This window comes from Perca flavescens, chromosome 21 (genome assembly GCF_004354835.1).
Source record: "Perca flavescens isolate YP-PL-M2 chromosome 21, PFLA_1.0, whole genome shotgun sequence".
Taxonomy (NCBI): domain Eukaryota; kingdom Metazoa; phylum Chordata; class Actinopteri; order Perciformes; family Percidae; genus Perca; species Perca flavescens.
In genome coordinates this window covers 20,977,338-21,002,511 of record NC_041351.1, presented here as the reverse complement: position 1 = coordinate 21,002,511, position 25,174 = coordinate 20,977,338, and the positions used below count along the sequence as shown (strand labels likewise).

Below are 25,174 nucleotides of genomic sequence, written 5' to 3'. Positions count from 1 at the left end.
TGCATTCCCTAGCCCCTTACCTTAACTAAATGCCTAACCTTAACCCTTACCCTCACCCTTACCATAACCTAATTCTAACCCTAATCCTAAAATCCAGTCTTAACCCTCAAACAGCCCTTTAAACTCGTGGGGTCCAGAATTTTGGCCCCACAAAGCTGGTGGGACCACACAAGTAAACTGGACTCCCGGTTTTTGGACCCCACAAATATAGTTAAACAAGCCCACACACACACACACAGACAAAAATCAGTTGTTGTGACTCAGGCGTGAATCATCGGCCAGTGTATGTTCCACTCAGTCTGTGATCCAGAACAGCTGATGTGTTAAACAGTGGAGCTCTTTAATAACACTAACACTGGCAAGGTGAGGATGGATGGAAAGACATGAGGGACATGATGTAGTGAGGAAAAACAGAAGGGTGAAGGAGGAAGCGGTAGGTGAGTGCCACTTTTAGCTGGCAAAATATGGGAAAGAGTAAGACAACCAGTCAGGGTTTTAAGTTTCACTTTTGTGAGACACTTTGCATCCTTGATGTTTTAACTATGGAATAAATCTGTGATCGGTTAATGTCCTCACTCTGGGAAGAAACAGAGAGCGTGGCATTGGGACTAAGATCTTCATGGTGATCACACAAGTACAATGTTTAAATCCTAAATTAAAAAAAAAGCTAATTTAAAGATGAAGGAGTTTAAAAGCCATAAGAAAACCCAAGTATTTTATTGTGACAGTTAATTGAGAAGAGGCTATCTGCAAATGCATGATAGTATGTGATACATTTTAAGAATCCATATGTATGATCTTAGTGTGAATACTAGTAATATTGATAGCTCATATGGACAGTATAGGCTGCTGAAGGTAAAACAAACACAAAAAAAATGTGCCATGCAGAGCTTTCATGTTGTTTTTAATTTAAACATACAATACAGGCAGAAATAAACCCATTGTTAAGCAATACCCAATTGCAAAAAGCAATTAAGACTGCTTTGCAATGCATAAATTATTGACATTGTTCTAAAAAATTTATTCTACGAAGAAGGCTCGAAGGATCCTCTTGTGTGTGTGTGTGTGTGTGTGTGTGTGTGTGTGTGCCCTATGTGCTCTCAGCAATAGCAGAGCTTTGATTTAACAGGACCAGCAGTGCTGAACGTAAGGAGGGAGAGAATAATAAAAGTGAGTCAAAGTAAGAGAAATGGAGGGAGACAGGGCAGGGAAAATAACAGCTGTAAAAACACTGGCATTAACCATAGACTACAAGATGGATAAATGGAAGACACCAATGTAGAGGAGACAGGGTATATAGAGAAATAGATCAGGAGTGGGGGGAACAAAATAAAAGGGAGGAATATCTATTAAAGCCATAGTACGTAGTTTCTGTCGCCCCCCCATGAGGAATTCTAAGTAATGACAACACCACTGTTGTTGCATCCACATGACAATGTAATCGTGCACACGACTCCACCACTCCTCCACACAGTTACTTGTAGCCAAGGAGGACATGGAGGATTAAAGACACATGATGGACTCTTCAGAAGAGGTAATTATCTTCGAAAGTCCCCTGACGACACAATCTTCTGAACATAGCCATGCTGAGAAATACAGAGAGAGTTGTGTGGAGCTGATAGGCTTAATTAACTTTGTAGCAATTCATTTGGCAATGGCTTGAACGTTTAATATTTAAAAAAAAAAACGCACTAAAGCTTTAAAACATTACTTGGAAAAGGAGGATTAAGTCTGTTTAGTCAACAAACGATAAAAACCTGGATTAAACCATCCTGCACAATAAATTAAACATAGAACCACTCATAGAACCACAGTGATCATCATTAAAGCAAACAAGACCAGATATTACACACAGTCAGTCACAAATAACATATACCTTGGGGAATTTGATTTTAAGATTCCTCGATGTGGCCGGGTTGGTGCAGATGGTAGAGCAGACTGATCTCAATATGTGGCGTATGTATGACACGCCAGTTCGTATGCCATTTTTGGCGTGCTATCAAGACGCATACTCGCTTTTTAGCTGACTTACATTACCTTGTGATTGCGTGTGAATTTACGCTGTAGCGAGTAGTATGAACGCGCGAAAATTACCTTGTGTTTACATACAGGTTTATGCCTCGACGCAGAGGTCCTGGGTTCGAGTCCGACCTGTGACGAATTCCTGCATGTCTTCCCCCCCTCTCTCTCTCCCCTTTCTCACCTTGCTGTTCTGTCCATTAAAGGCAGAAAAGCCCCAAAAATAATCTTAGAAAAGAGATTCCTCGATGAACGTATTAGACCACTGGATCTGGGGAGATTTAGGTTGACACTTTGAATCAATATTTTTATGTCAACAATTTCTTAAATTGCTATGTGTAATGTGAAAGGTATTGCTCATAGTGGAGAACCAAGATATCACCCGATTCAGCTCTACAGAGCATTTTAGCATCATTAAGGTCATTGTTTTGGACACATTTACTGTTTTGGTTGAGTCTCACCGCGTCCATCGTGTTTCCAGTCGCAGCAGGTAGCAGCAAAAAGCTCTGATATACACTATACACTACCGGCCCAGCACCGAACAGCAGATAGCTTAAGTTAGCAACTAGTGTGTGAACATAGTGAAGCATTTAGCAGCTAAAGAGCCAGATATATTTTTTCTCAGGAGTTGGCGGAGACCAAAATAGAGCTAAAAGAAGAGAGAATAAATATATGTTGCTTTGAAGTGATATATTTGGTCAACTAAATAATTAGCCATTGGCTAACAAATTGGCAAATTAGCTAATATCAGGTTAATTAAAGCTGCTGCTGTAATTGCTGGTTTATTTAATAACCTTTTATATCTGACGAGATCCACACCGTCCAAGGGATACATAGTAAAATAACATTTACAGTATGTTACTTTTACGGTTTCCTTTATTTAATTAAATACAAGGTGACAGTTTTCACTTGGCAAATTGAAATGTGTATGATGATTAATATGTAAATAATACATAAAGTAGTTTCACACGTGAAGATCCTACACAAAACAATGCTTTGAATTTCCATGCTGGTGATGAACATACAACTTTCCACTTTGGAAATATGCTCAAAATAATGTAGACCTTTTCTTTAGAAATAATCCTTCCATCCATCATTCAGCACATCTCTGAGGATCAACAGGCTTTAAAGGCTGCCAGGAAAGACTGTGACGTGAAATCCAAATGACGTGAGCCCTGTCCTTTAGGCTATATGTTTGCTGTAGAGAGAAAGATGAGGCAATAAAAAAGAATACACATTGATTTTCTTCCCCCTTCCAATTCATCCATCCCCTTCTTCCCTCTGACATCTGAACATTGATCATTTCTGTGTGTGTGTGTGTGTGTGTGTGTGTGTGTGTGCGCACGTGGGTGCATGTGCGTGTATGTGTGTGTGTGTGTGTGCGTGTGTGTGTGTGTGTGCGTGAGTATGCCACTAAATGCACAGCAGCAGGGAGGATGTCTGCACAATTGATTTCTCATAAATTATACATTATCATCAAATAGCTTTGCCTTGTTTGCCTGACCAGAATTTGGCTCTCGTCTTAGCCATAGACATATAAAATAATAGATTCCGGGTCTGAAAAGTGACGCCAATGCGGAAGTGCCTTAAGCAAGGGGGCGCCACCACTGGTCTATAAAAGTCTAAGGGAAAATGACCCTACTTCTCACTTGATTTATTACCTTAGTAAACGTTTTTATATTTAGTTTATGGCCTCAATCGCTACTCTTACTGTAAGTCTTTTTCAATACAGCACAATGTTCATTTGGTAAATTATTGTCCCATTCATTTTTAAATAGATGATAAAGTAGGGGATGCTTTACGGCGTGGCTACACGCCAACCTGTCAATCAGGACAGAGGCTTAGCAATGCTAACCTAGCACTGGGTATATCAAAATAACCCGTGAACTTGTTTTTGGGTGTTGTCCGTATTTTCGTCTTAAACTTTGACTCTCTCATTGTGGGTTTTCACTTCGTCAAAGCTAAAATGTCTTGTTAAGCGTGCTGCCAACTAGGTAGCTAGCTATTGCTAGCGTTAGCGGGTAACTTTAGGCGAAAATTTTCTGTGCTGCCGAACATGCAGATGAATGGCGGCAGTACCGGAGGTCCGCGTTTACCCGCCTGTAAATCTCCGCTTGATGATTTGCTTCAGAAGAGTTGAAAATCGGAAACGCTCCCTCTTTAGCTTTTAGCTTAGCCATTGCAACCATAAACAAAACTGGCCCGGTCGCGTCATCCTCCCCAGCATCACCGTCTAATCAAACATGGTCACGTCCGCTTTCAAAAAGCCAAGATGGTGACAGCAAAATGGCCAAACTCGAGGCTTCAAAATGGCAGTCCACAAACCGATGGGTGACGTCATTGCTGCTACGTCCACTTTTTTTTTTTACAGTCTATGGTCGTAGCTCTGTGGTCTTTTGATCGCTGTATAGGACCTTGAACTCTTCAACCAGTTTTCTAAGTGATGTAATGTATCCTCAACTGATGGACCATGCTTAAAAATACACAATTTACATTGATGCATCCTAAAAAAGTCAACTGATGCAATATTATTATTGTATTGTCAAACAAGATACACCCCACAATCTTAAATCAATTTTTTTTCTCCACAGCTTATGTCATACAAGGACAATATGAGTAGCCCATTGGGGACAAACCTGATGTCACGCTGATACACGGCTATATAGCAGCCAGACACCCCCTCTCTTTTAAACCTGTCCTTGACCTAGCTCAGGTTACACACGTTTGTTGAGAAGGGTTCAGTCAGCCAGCCAGTCCCATGTGGTCTTATTATCTATGCTGAAAGAGCTGCTGTTGTGTTGGTCTGTGGCAACACACAATAAGTCTCTCCCAAGGACCTCTGAAATGGAAGGAGGGGGGAATTACTGTCACCTAAGGCTATGCCTATTTGTGTGTATGTGTGTGTGTATGTGTGTGTGTATGTGTGTGTCTGCTTTCTGTTATTATTTGTGCCTGCTGCCTCTCTTCAGTCCCACTCCCCCTTTCATCTAAAGGCGTCGGTGCCTGGGGGCAGAAGGTTGTGTTGTGTGTGTGTTCACGAACCAAAGAGCCTCGCAGAGCATGTGTGCATACAGCATACACAATGAGGGATAACACAAGCTTCTATCAGGGAGAAAATGAAAAGACACGAGACCAAATATATCAAGTAAAGCAACCAATTCCATCCCCTTTTAAACCCACCCAGCCCCTCACTTTCTGCCTGCTTGTGTAGAATAAAAATGCTTAATTTGTGTGTGTGTGTGTGTGTGTGTGTGTGTGTGTGTGTGTGTGTGTGTGTGTGTGTTTGCAGCCAGGTCCAAGAGCATGGTGATGGGCGAGGTGTCGCAGGGACCATGCCGGTCTGCATCCCCCAGCCTCCAGGAAGGCGCGCTGAAAGCTGGCTGGCTGAAGAAGCAGCGCAGCATCATGAAGAACTGGCAGCTGCGCTGGTTTGTGCTGCGCTCGGATCAGCTCTTCTTCTACAAAGACGAGGAAGAAACCAAACCACAGGTAATACGTCAGCCATGTGCGGTCACAGTGGAATACACTGACAGGGTGGTGAAAGTCAAACCTGGCTGAGTCCCCGTTCTTTGGCTTGTGTGATTACATTTACACAATTCAAATGGAAGTGTTTTATCTTGGCCCCTGTGGTGCAGCTTCCCGCTCTCTGGAGGACTGATGGATTTTTGCAGTACAACGAGTCGGAGAGCGTTGAGAGAGGCTGCAATGGAAATTTGAAGAATGATTGTATCTGATTATCAATCATAATAAGCAGCATAATTATATTTATTTTCTCCTAAATATCTGGAGCTCAATATTACATTTAAAGGGAATGCCACAGATTTTTCGAAATCGGCTCTGAGTTGAAGTTTTTTTTTTACCCTCGAGGCGTTCAGGGCACTCAGGCAAAAAAATGTGAGGTGCTCAGCAACGCAAAATCTTAAACGAAACAATTACAAAATCCACCGCAGGCTGCTAAAACACAATTTATCTGATCGGGGCCTTAAAGCAACACTAAAGCACTTTTCCACTTCCGTCCCCCTACAGGTTGGAAGCAGAATTGTCCATTACTGTTACCATTACCGTTATTCTTATGTCTCATTCAAACTACAGATCCGCTACACGATCTGGCAAACTTGTGTACCTTGTAAAATGTACCTTGAAATAATGTTTCCAAAATCATTTAAGCGGTTCATCAACTCATAACAGGATGAACGGCACTTCTGCATTCGCTTTGCAGCCCTCTATCGGCAATAACCGCACTATGCAAGTTTGCCTGATCAGGAAGCGGATGTGTAGTTCGAATGAGACATAATGAGACATTACGACAGCGGCAATGGACAATTCCCGCTTCCAACCTGTAGGGGGACCGAAGCGGAAAAGTGCTTTAGTGTTGTTTTAAAGGTCCCATTGCATGAAAATTTCACTTTATGAGGTTTTTTAACATTAATATGCGTTCCCCCAGCCTGCCTATGGTCTCCCAGTGGCTAGAAATGGCAATAGGTGTAAACCGAGCCCTGGGTATCCTGCTCTGCCTTTGAGAAAATGAAAGCTCAGATGGGCCGATCTGGAATCTTCTCCTTATGAGGTCATAAGGAGCAAGGTTACCTCCCCTTTCTCTGCTTTGCCCGCCCAGAGAATTTGGCCCACCCATAAGAGAGAGAGACATCATGGCTTTCAAACGAGAAAAATGGCAGTTGGTCAAGGCCACACCTCCACTCTCCACCTTGCCCCCCCTCTCTCCTCCTCAATAACTACAGACACAGAAATGACACACCCTAAGGAAAGCTCATTGTGGGACTGGCTCTAGTGGCTGTAATTCTACACCAAGGCTGAATTTCGGGAAAGAGACTTCAGATACAGTATTAGGGGACCACTAAGGTCTATATAAAAGCATCCAAAAAGCAGCATGTCATGGGACCTTTAAGTGGGCTACCTTGCTAGTGGCCATAGCACAATGCAACAAACTGCAGCCAGGTAAAGGGACAGTAATCCAAGCCTAAACTCCATATCCTACATCTGCAGTTCTCCATGTACAGTAGCTGAAGACATCAGGGCCACAAGGATAAAAAATGGCATGGAGTAAACAGACTAACTAATAACACCAGTAAGTGCTCTTCCAACAATACTATTGTACGTTTTCTTTTTTTTTTCATTTCTGAGATCAGATGGAAATACAGAGTGGTGACGATGACTCAACACTCTCACAAGACATCTTGGTGCATTAGCACAAACAGCCGGGTTTCCTCCTCCATTAGTTCACCGTCATTAAAATAATTACAGAGTAGAATCTCTAATCGATCCCATTGCTTCTTTCATGGTGAACGTCTTTTGTAACCAGGTGCTGACTCACATTTTCCCCATCATGATTCTGATTGAAGTCCACAGGCAATACGGTAGCTGGCCTGGACTGACCTCCCAGTCATATAAAAGGTGACGGGGTGGACAGTCAACGCAGCTGACAGGCTTACAAAGTCGTAACATGAGGCGATGGTGTAATCCAACAACAAAAGACAGAAGAGGCAGGGCTACACACACACACACACACACACACACACACACACACACACACCCTTTGGAGCATAATAATAATCATCTCTTTACATTCCTGGCTAAAATCCCGACACTTTTATTGATTTCTTCACTCTGCGTGACTGCTGTTGGTTTAATGTAGGCAGCAGCTGTCTGCTATCAGTCTTTTAGTCAGCGCACACACACACACACACACACACACACACACACACACACACACACACACACACACACACACACACACACACACACACACACACACACACACACCGTTTTCCGCTCTCGCAGTCTCCATTCTGTGGGGGAAAAACTGACTGAAGGCTTTGACAGACTGTCTTTAATCAGAGCTTGTCAATACCCATCCAGCCTGTATTGATTTTCAATTCCCAGTGGATTCAAGTCACACACACACACACACACACACACACACACACACACACACACACACCCCCGGATGTGTGAGAAGGTGTCATTCTGCCCTTTTTCCTCCCTCTCATCTTTCTAATCGATAGGAAATACGAGGCTGGGAGTGGAGGGGATTTTTTTGTGGGAGGGAGGGAGGGTATGTAGGCAAATCGCCGCAACAGAACAAGACCACCCCCCCCTACAGAGATGAAAAGATGTGATAATTGGTCGAAGGGAAGGCGACACCGACGCAGGATCTATACATGTTTCTTTTTCTTTTCATCATGTAGGGGGTGAATCCACTGCAGAACAAATGGACTTCACTTACTGGGCAATCGATTTCTATTTCAGGCAACAGAAAAACACATGGGATCATTAGTGCTTGAAATACATAATGAGTCTTCAGCTGCAATTAAAAACAAAAATAAAATGCAACTTTTAAAGTGGTGAGACATCTTGTTTTGCCTGCTAAATGCTGTTAATGTCATGTTTGGATTTAGAGACCGCCTGTCAATCAACTATGGCGTCTTTTCTCTTCAATTATCAGTCGATGGAGGTTCAGTTCAGTGGCGCACTGTTCTTGTTCAGCTATGTGACTTACGCAGTTCTTTCTTTATGAATATAAAAGAAACTGGATACTTCCTGTATAGCAGATGTGGAACCATGGGATCAGTCTAATTATAAGAATTTAAAAGGAAAATGATTTTTTTGTCTACCTCTTTTGAAAGATGGCTCTTTTATATGGTAAACTGTATACAGCTCATAATTTTTTCAATGACAAATGCAGCACAAGAACCCTAAAGTCAACACTGAAATGACACCAAAAACAAGAAAAAAGATTAAAGGAGACATATCATGCTCATTTTTCAGGTTCATACTTGTATTTTGGTGTTCTACAAGAACATGTTTTCATGCTTTAATGTTAAAACAAACACATTATTTTTCTCATGTCTGTATTCGCCCTCTGTCTCTGAAATGCTCCGTTTTAGCACCTGTCTCTTTAACACCCCCCTCCCCTCCAGAAAAGCCCAGTCTGCTCTGATTGGTAGGTTTTTTTTTAATGGTTGGTAAAAATGTGGTAGGATGTATACATTTTGAGTAAACAATGTAAACCCAAGACTTGGTATCTTAGGCTGCTAATTGCTAAACCAAAATATGTATAGGATTTATAAATTGATCTAAAAAGCATGTTGAATCCATGGGATGACAATTCCGACTCGGTCCCTGACTTCTATGTGTTTTAGACTTTTATTACGCTTTAGATTTTAGACAAATTCAGTCTGAACATACGGCACTGTACATTTTTCAGAAAAAATGGGATGTTGACTACAATTTAAAATAAAGTTCTGTGAGAAGAACAGCACATTGCTGGTTCATTAAAAAGTAGGGGTCAGCCCTATGTCCCCACATCCCACACAGAAATGTCCTATTTTCAGTGGATCTTTAATTTATTTTTTATGACTTTATTTAACATGATCGTAAAAGGTGCAATATGTAAGCTAAAAAACGAAATCGCAAATTGAATCGTAATCACAATATCTGGCAGGAAAATCGCAATTAGTTCCCCCCAAAATCGTTCAGCCCTAGTTTATATGTGAGGAGGACAGCTGTTGAAAGACTTGGCCGGAGGTTTGTGGCATGTGTTAAAAAAAGCAGTATCTGAGGTGGTTTATGTGCCTCAATTTAAGGCCTTTACACACACGGTACCAGTCAATAGCAGGGTGTGATACTTGTGTGCTTCGGTACTGGGGGAGGGCGCTGCCAAAGAGAGAACGAGTCATCAGAGGTCCAGGCTGGTGCTCTGGCCCGGGATGATGATTGGCATTTATGTGCAAACCAGGTTAAACTGGGCGTGTCCACATCTGTTTGGGGCTTGTTAAAGGCTCATGCATGTAGTTTCAAATGAATTGCAACAAAATGTGTGCTCTAAACTCACTCGGTCCCCAAACTAAGGCGTAGAAAAGGACAAACTATCCTACATTTCCAGCTAACACTGCTTGCCCCTGTGATTTGTGTTCTCGGGTGACGTCTTGCCTCCTTATTCATTCATCCTCGGCCAGCTTACTCGTGTTATTCCGAGCACATAACCCCCTTGGGAGCTCCCCCCCCCCACATTGGTTCCTGCCCTGCCCCTGTTCGCCATCCATCCACAGCTCCCAACCCCTTCCATTTGTTGCCATGGCGACTAATGTTGGCGACAGCCGGGCCCTCTGGTTGAAGCGCTTTGGAAGACTCTCCTCCCAGTTTGATGGAGGATGCCAGTGTGCAGATTAACGGGGGCAGACCCACAGATGCTGGCATCTCTTCACAGCTCACTTGGCCTCCGTTCTCCGGGCGTAATGGGTATTGATCTGGATAATGTATTCTGATAATCTGTCTGGGTCCCTGTTCAATCACAGGAGTGGCCGCTTACAATTTTAGAGGGGTTAAGAGGGGAGCGATAGGAAGGAAGGAAGGAAGGAAGGAAGGAGGAGGGAGGGAGGAAGAAAGAAAGGCCACAAGGCACGTACGGAGGAAACTAAGTCAGGGCTGAACACAAAATATCTGATTAAATAATTGTGATTATTTTCTATTAATTAAACTACTGGGTCTGCAAATGTGGTCTCCATGATATTAAAAGATTATTGTATCTACAAAAGTATATATACGGAACTCCCAACTTTTTTGTCCCAGATCTGTTCATCTTGATACAGATCAATTATATACACAAACTCGCCGGATGGTAAGAAACCTTCTTAGAGACCTTTAAACTGAGAGAACACAAACATCAGGTGACTGTATATTGCCCCCTAAAAAACATCTTCCATTGAAGTAATTTAAAGAGGAAAAAAGCTGTGAAGCTAAAAAGACATATATGGTAATAATATATTTATATAGTTATTTGAATGCCTCTCTCTCTCTCTCTCTCTCTCTCTGTGTATTTCAGGGCTGTATACCTCTGCAGGGATGCCAGGTCAACGAGCTCACAGCGAACCCGGACGAACCAGGAAGACACCTGTTTGAGATTGTACCCGGTAAGACCCACTAGCGCCTCGTGTTCCTCCTCTTCCTCCACCATCTTCACTTCTTACCCTTGATTCGGCTTAACATCTATAAAAGTTGCTATAGTGTACATTTGACTTCATCTTCATCTTTCAACATATCTGGTTACACTTTACTTGAAGGTATCTACATAAGAGTGACATGACACTGTCATGAACGTGCCATAAACATAAACAAGGCATAACCGTTTATGACGCTTCTGTCATTAAGTGTCATTAGGTTTTTGTCATGACAAGTTAGGGTTAGGGTTCATGTGTCATGACAGTGTCATGTGTTCATGACACTGTCATGTCACTCTTATTAAGATACCTTCAAGTCTTACCACATATCTTGTATTCTCACTGTGTACGCTTTATCTTAGATTATGAATAATCCAGGCACAATGCAAATTTAATAACTTTCAGATCTTATTTGGAATATCAATGTGGAAGTGGTGGTTATAAATGCAGGTCAAATGAGAGTTAAATCAAAGACCTGCCAACATTGTCAACAGTCATCATGCAGCCAACGCATTCTCATGAACAAGTATAATAGCCTGCGCTGGTCACATGACGACCGGTCACATGACAGTTAAAACTTTAGCGGTCTTAACAGTTAACTTTAGCTGAGAAAAGGTAACTCAACTGCAACGGCCGACAAAAGGTGAGCGTCATGCGGCGGCAACAGTTACGTTTAGGCATCAAAAAGACTAGTTAAGATTAGACAGAAGATTGTGGTTTGTATTAAAAAACACCGGCCCCCTTAAGTAGAACTCCCGGGAAATGAACACACCTTTCCTGGGTGAAAGTCTTTTGTTCCCCCCCCAACCCCCGGACACAACTCCGCTCCCCCGCTTGAAAGCCTTGTGTTTTATGAGGCACCCATCCACCCTGACTTCCTCCCTATGCAGACCAGGGTGCTCTTATACAGCAGCAGTCAATGTGGTGGCGGTGCATACAGCAATAAATACGTGGAATACATACCAATTGCAGTACATCACTTTTCGTAGCTATTTGTACCAATGGTTCATGAGAACAGCCTAACACAGCACATTACAAAGAACATTAAAACGAGTTGAAGATAGAAAGAATCTTTACACCATAAACAGTAGAAGAACACCTATGGAGAGGTACCCTAGCTGGTATAGAGGAGGCATTTCCCAAAAATGTGATTTTTAAGTGATGCATGAAGCAACAACACTCGGGTTACACTTTACTTGAAGGTATCTACATAAGAGTGACATGACACTGTCATGAACGTTTAATAAACATTATAAACAAGTCATTAACCTTTATGACATAACGCTTCTTTTAGTAAGTGTCATCTGGTTTTTGTCATGACAAGTTATAGTTATGGTTAATGTGTCATGACAGTGTCAAGTGACCATGACATGTCATTCTTATGTAGATACCTTCAAGTAAAGTGTTACCCAACACTGCAATATTTCCTTATTGAAAGTGTCTAAAAAAACACATACAAGCGAATATAAAGATGGAACCACAGTTGAGAAACATAATAAGAGACACATTGTGTATGCTGTGTTCTTGGATTTGTGATCATGATCTGAAAGGAAACTGGTTCTTATCTGTACTGCTTTAAAAACATCCATCCTGTTTTAAACAGACAGTATAATTAAAGGTATCCTCCGGTGGCTATTCTGTATTCAGACAGCAGAGAGCACTATTAGCTAAGGAATTGTCGCTGTGGTGGCCAATCTCCTTACCTTGGCAGAGCTGCTGACATGTCACGTACCAGTGTTCCACCTCTAGCTGCGAAAGCCAATTTCTGCAAGAGAAGTACCAACAAATAAATAGAAAATAAAATAGGCACTCCATCATGTGGGAGCTGCTCTGCGACTGGAGATCTCAGGATTGTTAGTGGGCCGTCGAGCTCCACGTGTTACACTCACAGCTAACATATAGAGGCTTTGCCTGCGGCTGAACAATCTGGTTCGACTGACCTCATGCAGCCCTTCAAGTTTTGACTCAATACAGCACTTGCTTGTACGTGTCTTGAAGTGTGTTCGTACGTGTGATGTTTTGACTCTTGACCGTGTTGACTCACGTTGAGGCATATAAAGAAAAAGAAAAGAAAAAGTCATCAGTGGAACACGGTGGCCTGAAAGGGGCAAAAACACAACTTAAACCTACATTGTGTCATTTTTTTAGTTGATTCTTCTTCTTCTTCAATAAAAAAAATTTGTTCTTTGACAAATATGTGCTTATTCACGTGTAATCACTTCCACCAACTAATATAAGTATTCTCGTAATTCTCAAATCTGCCATTTAGAATCATTCAGAATACATATGGGCGAGTTGCTCGAGTGACGGCCGGCATGTAGCGCCTCCATCTTTAAAATACATTGGCCAAAGAGGGACATACCTCCGCCTTTCGCCCTTTTACACTCAGTGGCACTGTGACGAATGCCATCCGGGAGATTACTCGCCAGAGAAGCAAAAAAAGAGAATTAAAACGACAACGCGACAGACAAAGCAACAAGACCAAAGATAATATTGGAGTGGCTAGAACGATGGAGATACTAAGAGCTAAGTTTGGGTTCGGCCACCGCAGCGATTTTCTGTTGCATTTGTTTTCGGGGTTTGTGTGCTTTTCATTTTGCATCGTTTGTGTATTTGCAGCGTTTTCGCTAAATGCGCCGCATGTGTTGTCAAATTAATGAAGATGCTTGATGATTGCTTGTGGTTTTTTTTTTTTTTACGTTGCAGTGCGTTTGCCCCTGTCGGCCACCGTAGTGGAAGCCTTTGAGGGGCTGTAACCATGACACCTCTATAAAACTACTAGTTTATTCTCAAAATCAAGTCCAAATGGGCAATCCAAACTGCAACACAGCAGGAGTGCAACGCTACATCCATCTGGATCGATATGTCGATTCAATGAGCAACGGCTCAGTATCATTGGCGCAAAGTAAAAGAATATCGATTGTATTATTTATTTATTTTCATTAGATAGTGCAGATAGACAGCAAAGGGAAGAGAGAAAGGGGTTGACATGCAGCAAAGGGCCCCGAGTACATATCTTTAAGATGTACCTTTATTTTGAAATTCCCACTTTATATTTACTGTTTTTTTATTCAAAAAAATACGTTTTTCATTGAAATGGCTGGAGGAGTTCAGAAATAAAAGTGTCAAATCCTTTTTTTAGTTGCTTTTTGTGAGTTGATATAAGTGGAACCGATTGTGTGAAATGGGCACATATTGTCTCATTTCGAACACGGGCCCGTGAATTGCATCAAATTCGTATCGTGGCAGACTTGGTGATGTCAGCAAATATCGTATCGTTGTCCAAAGAATCCATAGAATAGAATAATGTACCGTGATTAAAACTTGCGATTTGCACCCCTTCAAACCGGCAGCTGAGCTCACTGGTAGCGTAGTACAATCTCCTGGCTCTCTTTATCACTCTCATTAGAGGACTGTTTGCTCGGTAGGTCTCTGCCTGTGTTTGGAATGGTCGACAGGGTTGTGAGTCTGTGTGTGTTCGGTTTATAGCAAAGTAAACATAGCAGAGGGGTGAGAAGCCCGCTGAGTTTCTACGGACAGAGCTAGCATGCTGAGAGGCAAGATGGGAGGGAAGGAAAGGGCAGAGAGCACAAATAGCACACCGGCCCTTTTACCTTGTCTCCTTCTCCTGCCATTCACTGCACGGGCCACAGTTAACGCTCTTTTGATAAAAATGTCCAATAAATCCACGGAAGATGCCAGAAAAGTGGGAATTTAGTGCGCTGGTGTTGTTGCCCTGATGTTCATGGACTCATTACGGTGAAAGTACTTAGGGAATGGCAGCAGAAAACTGAATTTACAACAAAAACAAAGTCAAAACAATGATCATCGAATCACGCTGGCGACCACCATTGGCACCGTCTTGGTGATACCACCGTAATGAGAGAAAAAAAAGACGTAAAAAAAAAAAAACAGGGAGACGGCAGCTTATTGGAAACCCTAATCAGCAACAAGCACCGAAGCTCTTTTACACAAATGCCATCCGCTCTTATATGCTATTCACTTCTAATAGGAAAGCAAAGAGTCTTTACTGTTGGCCAATGAAAAAACAGCCACTCACGGACATCTCAGCCATCATTGATGAAGGAGAAGAGTGGTTAAGGGTTAAGGGTTCTTCGATAAGTCCTTGTACATGAATCCTTAACTCTTAATGGTTTAATAAAAAACAGGATCTCACAGCGTTGGTGATATGATCCCCAGCTCCTCGTCATATTACAGTAGCTTAAATTGTCAGTTCTTGCTAGAAGGTCTTAGAAACAAATGTGTCCACAGAAAGGTATAAAAGTGTGTCTGCATGTATTCTGCTTGTGTTTGTTTAAAGACATAGGGACTGTTTAAGGGACATTTTTGACATGTCTCTGGTGGATACATAAGGACTTATTTATGTTTTTAAAGACAAATATGTAGAGGAGGAGCAGAAGCACAGAGTTTAAATGTATTCATTCTAAGGGGAGGTGGAAATAAAAAAACAAATGACAAAGAACCTCCCCTGCCCTGTAAACAAAATTGTTACACTACCCTCCCTTCAGGAGAAGAAAAAAAATGCAAAGCATTCCCTCTTTTCTTCATCGTTTTCTAATTCTTTCCATACAGGCCCTTAATAACAATTATAGAACTACAGATAACTTAGTGAATGTTATGCTTAAGGAGACTGGACAAATGCACTTTAGCGCACAATAAATGCCTGGCAATAGCGGTAGTACAGTAGCTGCGCCTTTGAAACCAAGTAGTAGGAAACCACACATCTAAGAGGCAATACTGCTAACAGATTATAGACTCCCAGACTGATGATAAACCATCGATTTGAGGTCAGACCAGCGCAGAAATGAAGCTGCTGGGTTTCTCTCACTTTCAGCACTCTTTTGTCGACTGTAATTGTAGCCCTGCCCTTCAAAAGGCGTCCAGAGACCTCGGCTGTTCATCTGGGCCATGTCATTGACTGATGGGCTTTGCTTTTGTTAGACGTGCGTGTTATTCTGGAGTACCCAGCCCTGTTGCAAAAGGTAGATACAAGACAGATAGCAAGATGCTGAACCCCTGACACACACACACACACACACACACACACACACACACACACACACACACACACACACACACACACAAGTCTGTATCACAATCTTTGTGGGGACATATCATTGACATAATGCGTTGCCTAGCCCCTTACCCTAAACTTAACCATCACAACTAAATGCTTAACCTTAACCCTTACCCTAACCATAACCTAATTCTAACCCTAATCCTAAAACCAAGTCTTAACCCTCAAACAGCCCTTTAAACTCGTGGGGACCAGCATTTTGGTCCCCACGAGGCTGTGCAGACCCCACAAGGATACTGTAGTCCCCGGTTTTTGGACCCCACGAATGTAGTAAAACAGGTAACACACACACACACACACACACACACACACACACACACGTCATGTTGTGTTAAACCGTCTCCAGTGCACTTCTATTTCCACGGCTATGGCTTTACCTACAGGCCTTGTCTATGAAGCAGATTGAGGGATGGGAAAAAGAACAGCATCCTAACTGATTGAATAAATGTAGAAAAAAATGTGAAATCATCATTTAGTAGTTAGCATTCATAATGTGTCATGGAAACACAATTTCAGGGTCATATCCAGAATAAAAATCTCCACAACACATTCACCACAATAACCGTTCTCCTGGCAGTCAGTTCTAAATGTTGCTCAGTGGAAGCAAAAGAAGCCCAAAACTCAACCCCACTGCTCCTCGTAATTTCCTCTTGGCATTTGAGTGAAATAACATGCAAGCAATTAAAAATTGGGACTCCCACCGTGCTTTTTTTTTTTTTTTTTTTTTTTTTATCTGTAGTCCAGACAGAGCGAGCAGTGCACCCAAACAAAGACAGTCTGAACTGAGCTTGTCTCGAAGCCTGTAGGCATGAAGGAAATGGGCAAATAACCGGGTATTCTAAAATATTCTTTGTATTTAATGTCTGACTCAAGGCTATAAGCCCTCCGTTTGTGGTTAGTGTGAAGCAATTAAGCCATCTGGAAAACAGCCCACACACACAAAACACACTTGTGCCTGTGCAAACGTGACAGATTCTGCTAATTCATTATGGTGGACTAGCCATTTAGGCAGTCCACACACTGTCCATGCATTCACAAACACACGCAGGATTTTTCTGCGTTTTAGAAATTGCTATTGTACCGATGAGCAACAACAAGCCCACGTCCGAGTTCACACGGTTACTGTTACCCTTGCCCACTGTCATCTGTAATATTAACACAACTACATGTTGGCTATTATGGTAATCCTCATTGGGTCTGTTTGTAGCCAGGTTTTGAACCATAGCCATTTAAAAAGCATTGCAAGACGCATATATGGACAAATAGCGAGGTTTAAAGAAAAATGTCACATTAAGATTCTCGGATATTCTGATTTTAGATGCATCCAAGGGGAGAGTGACTTTTTTCTTGTTCTATTAAAAAGGACATAGTTCAACAATTTGTAAAATACACTTATTCACTTTCTTGCTGATAGTTAGATGAGAAAATTGATACTACTCTCATGTCTGTACGCTAAAATACCAAGCTAGAGCAAGCAGGGGATTAGCTTAAACTAGCGTAAAAACTGAACACAGGGATAAACAGCTAGCAGTAGCTTACATTTCAGGTTGTGTATGAATTAAACAAGATATAATGTGTTAATAAGTAGACTTCGAGGTGGTGGAAAACATTGGCCAGAGCCAGGCTAGCTGTTTCTCCCTGCTTCCAGTCTTTGTGCTAAATTAAGCTTGTTGGCTGTACACAAATTTGCGTTTCCTAGGACGGCTAAGGCATGTCCCGCCCCACTCTGCCTTACTCCGCCTCCGATTGGCTTACCCTGATATTCTTGCCCTAACCTTTACCAATCTCACTCTTCATGCCTAAACCTAACCAATCCAACCAACTAAGGCAACGAGTACTAGCCAATCAGAGGCGGAGTAGGGCGGGTCATACCTTCTCCATCCTAAAAACGCAAATTTTCTCACAGTATAGATGTGAGAGTGGTGTCAATCCACTGATCTAACTCTTAGCAAGAAATCAAATGCACCAATGTCCCGCAAATGTCAAACTATTACTTTTAAGATCTTATCTTAAAGCTGCACTACTTTCTGCTTTACGTTTTGTAACTGTGCATGAAAATACTGGTTACTCCTGGTGGCTGATATTAGACTACATGACTTAAGACTTTTTGCAGTGTATATACAAACACCGACAGTCACGCTTTAACCCCCCATAGGTACCAATATTACACTGTAAATGTGGGTCAGTGGGATAATAAACATACATTACTGTAAATACAAACAATTTCAAGAATGTTGTGGTCGCACTGAAACTTAACAAGAGATGCTTAATATATCTTTAATGTATTATAATGGTTCATATTGTGTGAGATTGCTGTTCTGTACAGTATTTAATTTAGCCTCCATCTTTGTTGCTGTGAGGATTAATCAAAACAGAGAAGGCAGTGCCGTCATGGCTTTTCTTCTATCTTGTTTGAATAAAAATGTTAATAATTGGAACAGGCAGTCCAGGTATGGTGGTGGCCAAAACATTTGCTAAGAATAACTAGGTCCACAATATATTTCAATTGCAGATTATTTTGACAAGAACCAAAAAAAACAACCTCAGACAGGTTCTATCTCTGTTTGGTTAATATTTAAAAAGGCATGTCTTTGCTTAATTAGTTTAGATGAAGATATAGAGCCTGGAGAATGTGCTTTCTTTAACCATGTCGAATGTTTTGTTAGCGTGTCTCAGCTAGTATTTTTTTTAAGAAAAAATTCTCTTCATAAACAGATAAAATGGAGAATGAGGACTACAGAATTGTATTGAAGCACGCATCACCTACACGCACTTTATAAGCTTAGGCTAAGTGGCATTTTCAAGAAATAGACAGAGCCACACTCAGACTTCCTGTGAACAGCAGGGTCAATTTTGGGTTATAGTAATCATTGATAGAAAGTGGCAAAAGTGCAAAGAGAATATTCCATTCATACGGTTCTGTATGATCGTGGAACAAATGGGAAGAATCCGAAGTCTACACTTCTGCCTTCATCTCACAGACATTGATGGCTATTGTCTGTTTTGTGTGTCTGTGTGTGTATACAAGTTTGTTTGGCAAAGATTGGAGGACAGCCCATCTCTCTGCTACCACACACACCCACACACACACACACACACAGAGAGAGAGAGAGAGAGAGAGGGAGAGGCAGAATGAGAGAGAAAGAGCCTTGTTCCACTCCTCCTCAGGGATTTGCTTCTCCCCAGGGGGGCTGAGGGAACGAACCTGCTGCCCACACTGTTGAATGAAAGAAACAGGAAGAAAAGAGCGAATGAATGGACGCAACAAATGAGTGACGGGTAAGAAGGGGGACTCGTTTGACGAGTTTTGTCTCGGCTGGCAATCGAGCATGCCTCACTGGCAGGTTCTGGCCGTCAGTGCTACCTGCGTACTGATCTGCTTCCAAGCGGGCAAAGCGCTGACGGAGAAGCCGCTTCATGCTGCAGCTTTAGGCCAGAGCCGGAGCCAGAGCCGGAGCCAGAACCGGAGCCAGAGCCGGAGCCAGAGCCGGAGTTAGTCCCAGCTGCGGCTCACTCAGACATGGGGCCGGTGTGCTGCAAGCCGGACAGACTGAAGAAAAAACATCTCCAAGGTAACGGGAAACAGATGCTGGGGATTTTGAACTCGTGTTGTAGAGGCTGGAGTGGAGCGCGTGAGTACCTTTGAGATTGATGGGAGCTCAGATATGCAACCTCTTCTTTATGGCTTTTTCAAACTAAATCTATTCTTAAAAGGATGATTTATTTTCAATTTTCTATGAATAAACAAGACACAGATAGACAGCAGACTGGCTTTGTATGTACAGTTTTGCGGTAACCCACTTACATGTACTTCTGCAGAAGTGGATGAATTGTCACTAAACATAAAAAAGTGAAGTATTTGGTTCAATAATTCCAATCCAGCAACGTACTTTAGGTTCAGACATATTCTTTTTTCTTCAGCATATTCTTTTTTCTTCTTTTTTTAAGATGTATTGCAACTTTGATCTTGGTATCTATTTAGCAAGGCAGGAAGTACCCTGATATGAAAATTGTTATCATCTGGTGACTTACAAAATCTTTCTTAGCAGCTAATGATTACTTTTATTTACAGATACTGTAGCTGCAGGATTGATGGGTCTGCTGCACACAGTTACTAATACAGTATGTCTGGTTCCGTGTCTACTGTACGCATACTGTATCACACGCAGTATTATATTGTGGTGGGAGCTTGTTGTGTCCACAGCTGGATGAAAAACATGAGGTCAGATCTGAAGAGCAGCTGTAAGGCCAGGGGTCTTTGGTTGTGGTTTAGTATTCACTGGGAGGTTATCCATGAGTATCTTTAGTCTGGCCAATAAAGTTTGTGTATTTGCATTGCTTTTTTTATAAGTATTTTTTCGATTTTGTACTCTTTCCCTCCCTTTTTTATTGTTTCTTGCACAGCTTTTTTCACTATAATCAAGTTACCATCACCGTCCTGCAAAATGTATCCTTTCTAGAATATTACATTTAGTTAAGATAAGTGTAAAAAGTGGTTTGTAAGCTTGAGTAGTTAAGTTCCAAAATGGCTTGTCATACTACTCGTGAAAACAGTCTTAAAGGTCCCATGACATGGTGCTCTTTGGATGCTTTTATATAGACCTTAGTGGTCCCCTAATACTGTATCTGAAGTCTCTTTTATATAGACCTTAGTGGTCCCTTAATACTGTATCTGAAGTCTCTTTTATATAGACCTTAGTGGTCCCCTAATACTGTATCTGAAGTCTCTTTTATATAGACCTTAGTGGTCCCCTAATACTGTATCTGAAGTCTCTTTTATATAGACCTTAGTGGTCCCCTAATACTGTATCTGAAGTCTCTTTTATATAGACCTTAGTGGTCCCCTAATACTGTATCTGAAGTCTCTTTTATATAGACCTTAGTGGTCCCCTAATACTGTATCTGAAGTCTCTTTTATATAGACCTTAGTGGTCCCCTAATACTGTATCTGAAGTCTCTTTCCTGAAATTCAGCCTTGGTGCAGAATTACAGCCACTAGAGTCAGTCCCACAATGAGCTTTCCTTAGTATGTGTCATTTCTGTCTGATGCTATTGAGGAGGAGAGTGGGAGGGGCAAGGTGGAGGGTGGGGGTGTGGCCTTGACCAACTGCCAATTTTCTCGTTTGAAAGCCATGATGTCTCTCTCTCATGGGTTGGCCAAATTCTCTGGGCGGGCAAAGCAGAGAAAGGGGAGGTAATCTTGCTTGTTATGACCTCATAACAAGCAGATTCCAAAACGGCCCATCTGAGCTTTCATTTTCAGCAGGATACCCAGGGCACGGTTTACACCTATCACCATTTCTAGCCACTGGGGGACCATAGAAAAGGTTGGGGGAACTCATATTAATGTTAAAAAACCTCGTAATGTGAAATTGTTATGCCAGTGAAGGGTTCAACAAGCTGAGCAGAAATCCTGAAATGCTGATTGTCTATCAACTAACAATACAAAAGTAGCAACAATGTTTGAATTCTCTCAGACGCACAAGCTAGAATGCTATTGGCTTCTCTCTCTCTCTTTCTCTCTCCTAATAATAAGCAGCACAGAGGTCATATAAAGTTGATCCCCACACAATTCATAGCGCCCAACCATCAGTCGCATTATTAATAGAGCACTTGGCCTGAAGGACATGAGACACACCGACACACCAAACGGTGTATAAACTGCGTGATCCGCGTGAAGAGTGGTTAAAGACAGCTGCTGCTAAATGCTAAACTGTAAGAAAAAAAACATCTGTCTTTAACACTGTAACCTCAACAACTTGAAGAACCTCTAAAAAAAAAACACTAAACTAAAATGAAATGTTTTAAAAGAATTGTTTGGCATTTTGGGAAATATGCCAAGAGTTAGATGAGAAGACCATCTGTGCGCTAGAAAGGAAACTACAGCAAGGACACAATTAGCTTTAGCATACGCATGCACTGGAAACAGGGGGAGGCAGCTTGACGGTAAAAAAAAAAGTTTCACTAGCACTAAAAGCTTACTAATACAAAAAAGTAGTGTAACAACATTTATACTTACATGTAAAAATTGATACCGCTTTTTTAGTAAACTTGGTACTTTGATGTATCTGCTTGTTTTCTGTTTTTCAGTAGGATTGATATCAATTATGTGCGTTCAGTAGCGTTAGAGACTGTTAGCTTGACGCAGTGGCATCTTCTACCAAAAGAAGTTCACTCTACAGTTCGCCAATTCCTTGTACATGTTGAGTGTTCTTAGCTGGCTTGCTAACGCTAAGTAAACCTACGTTCAGGAATCTAGTTTTGTTCAGGGGTGGAGGGTGTATAACCTTCGCATCTTGTGAGGATCGGACGGTACTGCTTCGTGCAGTTAGCGGGGCTAACGTTAAGCTAGCTGTTGATGGTCAGTAAACACATGCTCCTGGTTGCTAATAAAAGTAATGTACAAGTAATGTCATTAATTATTTTTGCTGTTGAGTTATTTTATTATACTTTTTCAATGAGTAGAGTAGTTAATTACAATTTTCAAGTAACTTGGGACAATATCAAAAATTTATGGCTGTTGAATTCTAACTAGAGCTGCAAAGATTAATCGAATAGTTTTCAACTTTTAAATTAATCGCCAACTATTTTGAGAATCGATTAACTGCAATCGAGTCATTTTCTATGAAATTTCTTAAATGTGAATATTGTCTAGTTTCTTTACTCCTTTATGCCAGTAAACTGAATGTGTTTTTAAAACTTTTTGGACTTTTTGGACAACGCAAGACATTTGAGGATGTCATCTTGGGCTTACACTGATCAACATTTTTCACCATTTTCTGACATTTTACAGATCAAACAACTCAGCGATTAATCGAGAAAAAAAATCTACAGATTAATCAAGAGTAAAAATAATCGTTAGTTGCAGCCCTGATGCTAACAAAATAATAGTTCCATCTTTGTTGAAATAACAAGGTTTGATGCTTTTGCTGCAAGACGATTGATGCTTAAGAACTGAGGACCACTGAGGGCGATCAAACATCAAAAGATGCATTACATCTCTTCTTCTCATACTCAGAACGGCCCTCTCTCTCTTCATGTTAGCAATTAAAAAAGCTCCCATCGTGACATCAGAAAGGATTTCAGCACTTTTCAGAATTACCGGTTCTTTTTCCTGCCTTCTTTCCTGTCCACATCTCCCATTCAGCAGCGTCTACGAGCAGTCAGACATTTTAGGGAGCTATAATTGTAAAGAATTATAGCTTCAGTTCTTAAATGTCAGAGACTCAACAGGCTTAAGCTTGGCTAAAATGTCAACGCCTGTCTGATGATCATCGCGTGGAAATCAAATTGATCCTGAGACTTTGGGAGGAAAACTCAGTTTAACATTTGCCTGCAGTCAGTGTTATCTTAATTGGCTCCAAATAGGAACTTTGTACTCCTCATCCAGCCAGGCTTGGATGTTCCAATACTTTTATTGTCTGTCGGCTATGTCGGGATTGATTTTAAGTGGCTCTGTGCGTGTACGTGTGTGTGTCTGTGTGTGTGTGTGTGCGCCGCGCATGTCTGTGTGTTATCAGGGCCTGACTGATTATAAAGGAAGTGTTCGATGTGCCAAGGCTCCTTAATGTCTAAGTGACCTCTCCTTTTTTCCTTCAAATGACCCTTTTAATTTACTTCTTTTCCTGAGGGAAAACTGGAGCAGTCATTTAGATAATATTGTGCATATTCTCATACGCAGACTCTATGCATTAATGAGGGCAAAATATCAAATAAGGCTATATCTTCAGTTCACTATTTCCACCGCGCTGGGGCACATCTGAAGACAGACCACAGCGTTGTTCGTCATGACAGTGTGAATTTGCAAAGCTGGGTGACAATGGCACTTAGCTTTATGGCACCGCTGTTTATATTTGGATTCCCTCCTCGCAGCTAAATGACTGGGACAACAATGACTGGGACTGTGGCAACAACACCATCCGACACAAATGGCTCAGGGAAACAGATGACATTATGTCCCAGATTATTTAAACGTGCAAGCAGAAGAAAACAGTCAATGCGCGAAGGTGATGGGTTCAAGATAATACGATATATTTGCGCTCTATGGTGTTAATGGGGTTTTTATGTAGCGGTCGATCGTGTTTCACAGTGTTTAGTGAGGCATGTGTGAAAATTTAAAAAGTTTAGGCTACCTCGACTTGTGCACTCACTGAAAGCTGCTCTGGATCACAGTGCCAAGCAGCTTAATGCACTGAATGAAATGTAAACTGATGCCATACAGTAATTACAGTAAGTACAAACGCAGAGAATGCCTAACAGGACAATTGTGCCATCTAGTGGTGAGAAACCTTTACAGCACATTGGTTTTAATCTGAATCAACCCTATTTGATTTTTGGTGTACTAAGGCTCAGTCCTTACTGCAGCGGCCCAGGTTCGAGTCCGGCCCCTGGCCTTTTGCTGCATGTTCCTTCTCCCCTTCTCTTCCCCCCCTTTCCTGTCTTCATCTATCCTTTCAAATAAAAGTTTTTAAAAAGCCCAAAAAAGAATCAGCTACAGTACAGGTACAGACTTGGATGATAATTCTTGTGTTCAGCAGTATAAAATTCACTTAATTCAGTGTTAATACAACAAAAATATTAATATTCTTTTGTAACTGCTAATTTCAAGGTAAAATACCAAATATTGTTAGTGTACACCTTTTCAAATATGTCATCCCCCCACCTCTCTTCTCACTTTCCTGTCTTCATCTGTCCTCTTGACTAAAAGGCCAAAAGCCCCCCAAAAAAGTCTTTAAACAAAGTTATTAAAAAGAACATTGTTGAACTAAATTCAGGCATCAATTTCTGAATTTAAATATTGTGCGGTGCTGTATTTCAATTTGATGATGATGAGGATGCAAGATTTACATCTTGTTTGGATGTTATTATCTTGCCAACACCATTTTAACTGTTGTCTAGAGTGTCCAATAGGACTGTTAGGTTAACCACCACCAATAAGCAAAGTAGCAAACTGTATTAAAAACACATGAATGGATTATCAACCCCAGGGCCCGACACCTCCTGACCTTTATGCGATCATTGCCATATTGTCAGCAAAAAAAAAAAAAAAGAAAAAAAAAAAGGTTGGGACATAATGTATGGAAAAGATACAATATATGTC

The 25,174-nt window shown here is 41.4% G+C and overlaps 1 protein-coding gene across 1 annotated transcript in view; it reads left to right on the top strand.

Annotated features, from left to right (window-relative positions):
* Nucleotides 1-25,174, top strand: part of arhgap22b (Rho GTPase activating protein 22b) — a 42,223-nt gene that overhangs the window by 5,120 nt on the left and 11,929 nt on the right. Inside the window, exons 2-3 of the mRNA XM_028568590.1 lie at nt 5,309-5,508; nt 10,862-10,949. Coding sequence (XP_028424391.1) covers nt 5,309-5,508; nt 10,862-10,949 — 288 coding nt within the window. The remainder of the gene's footprint in view (nt 1-5,308; nt 5,509-10,861; nt 10,950-25,174) is intronic.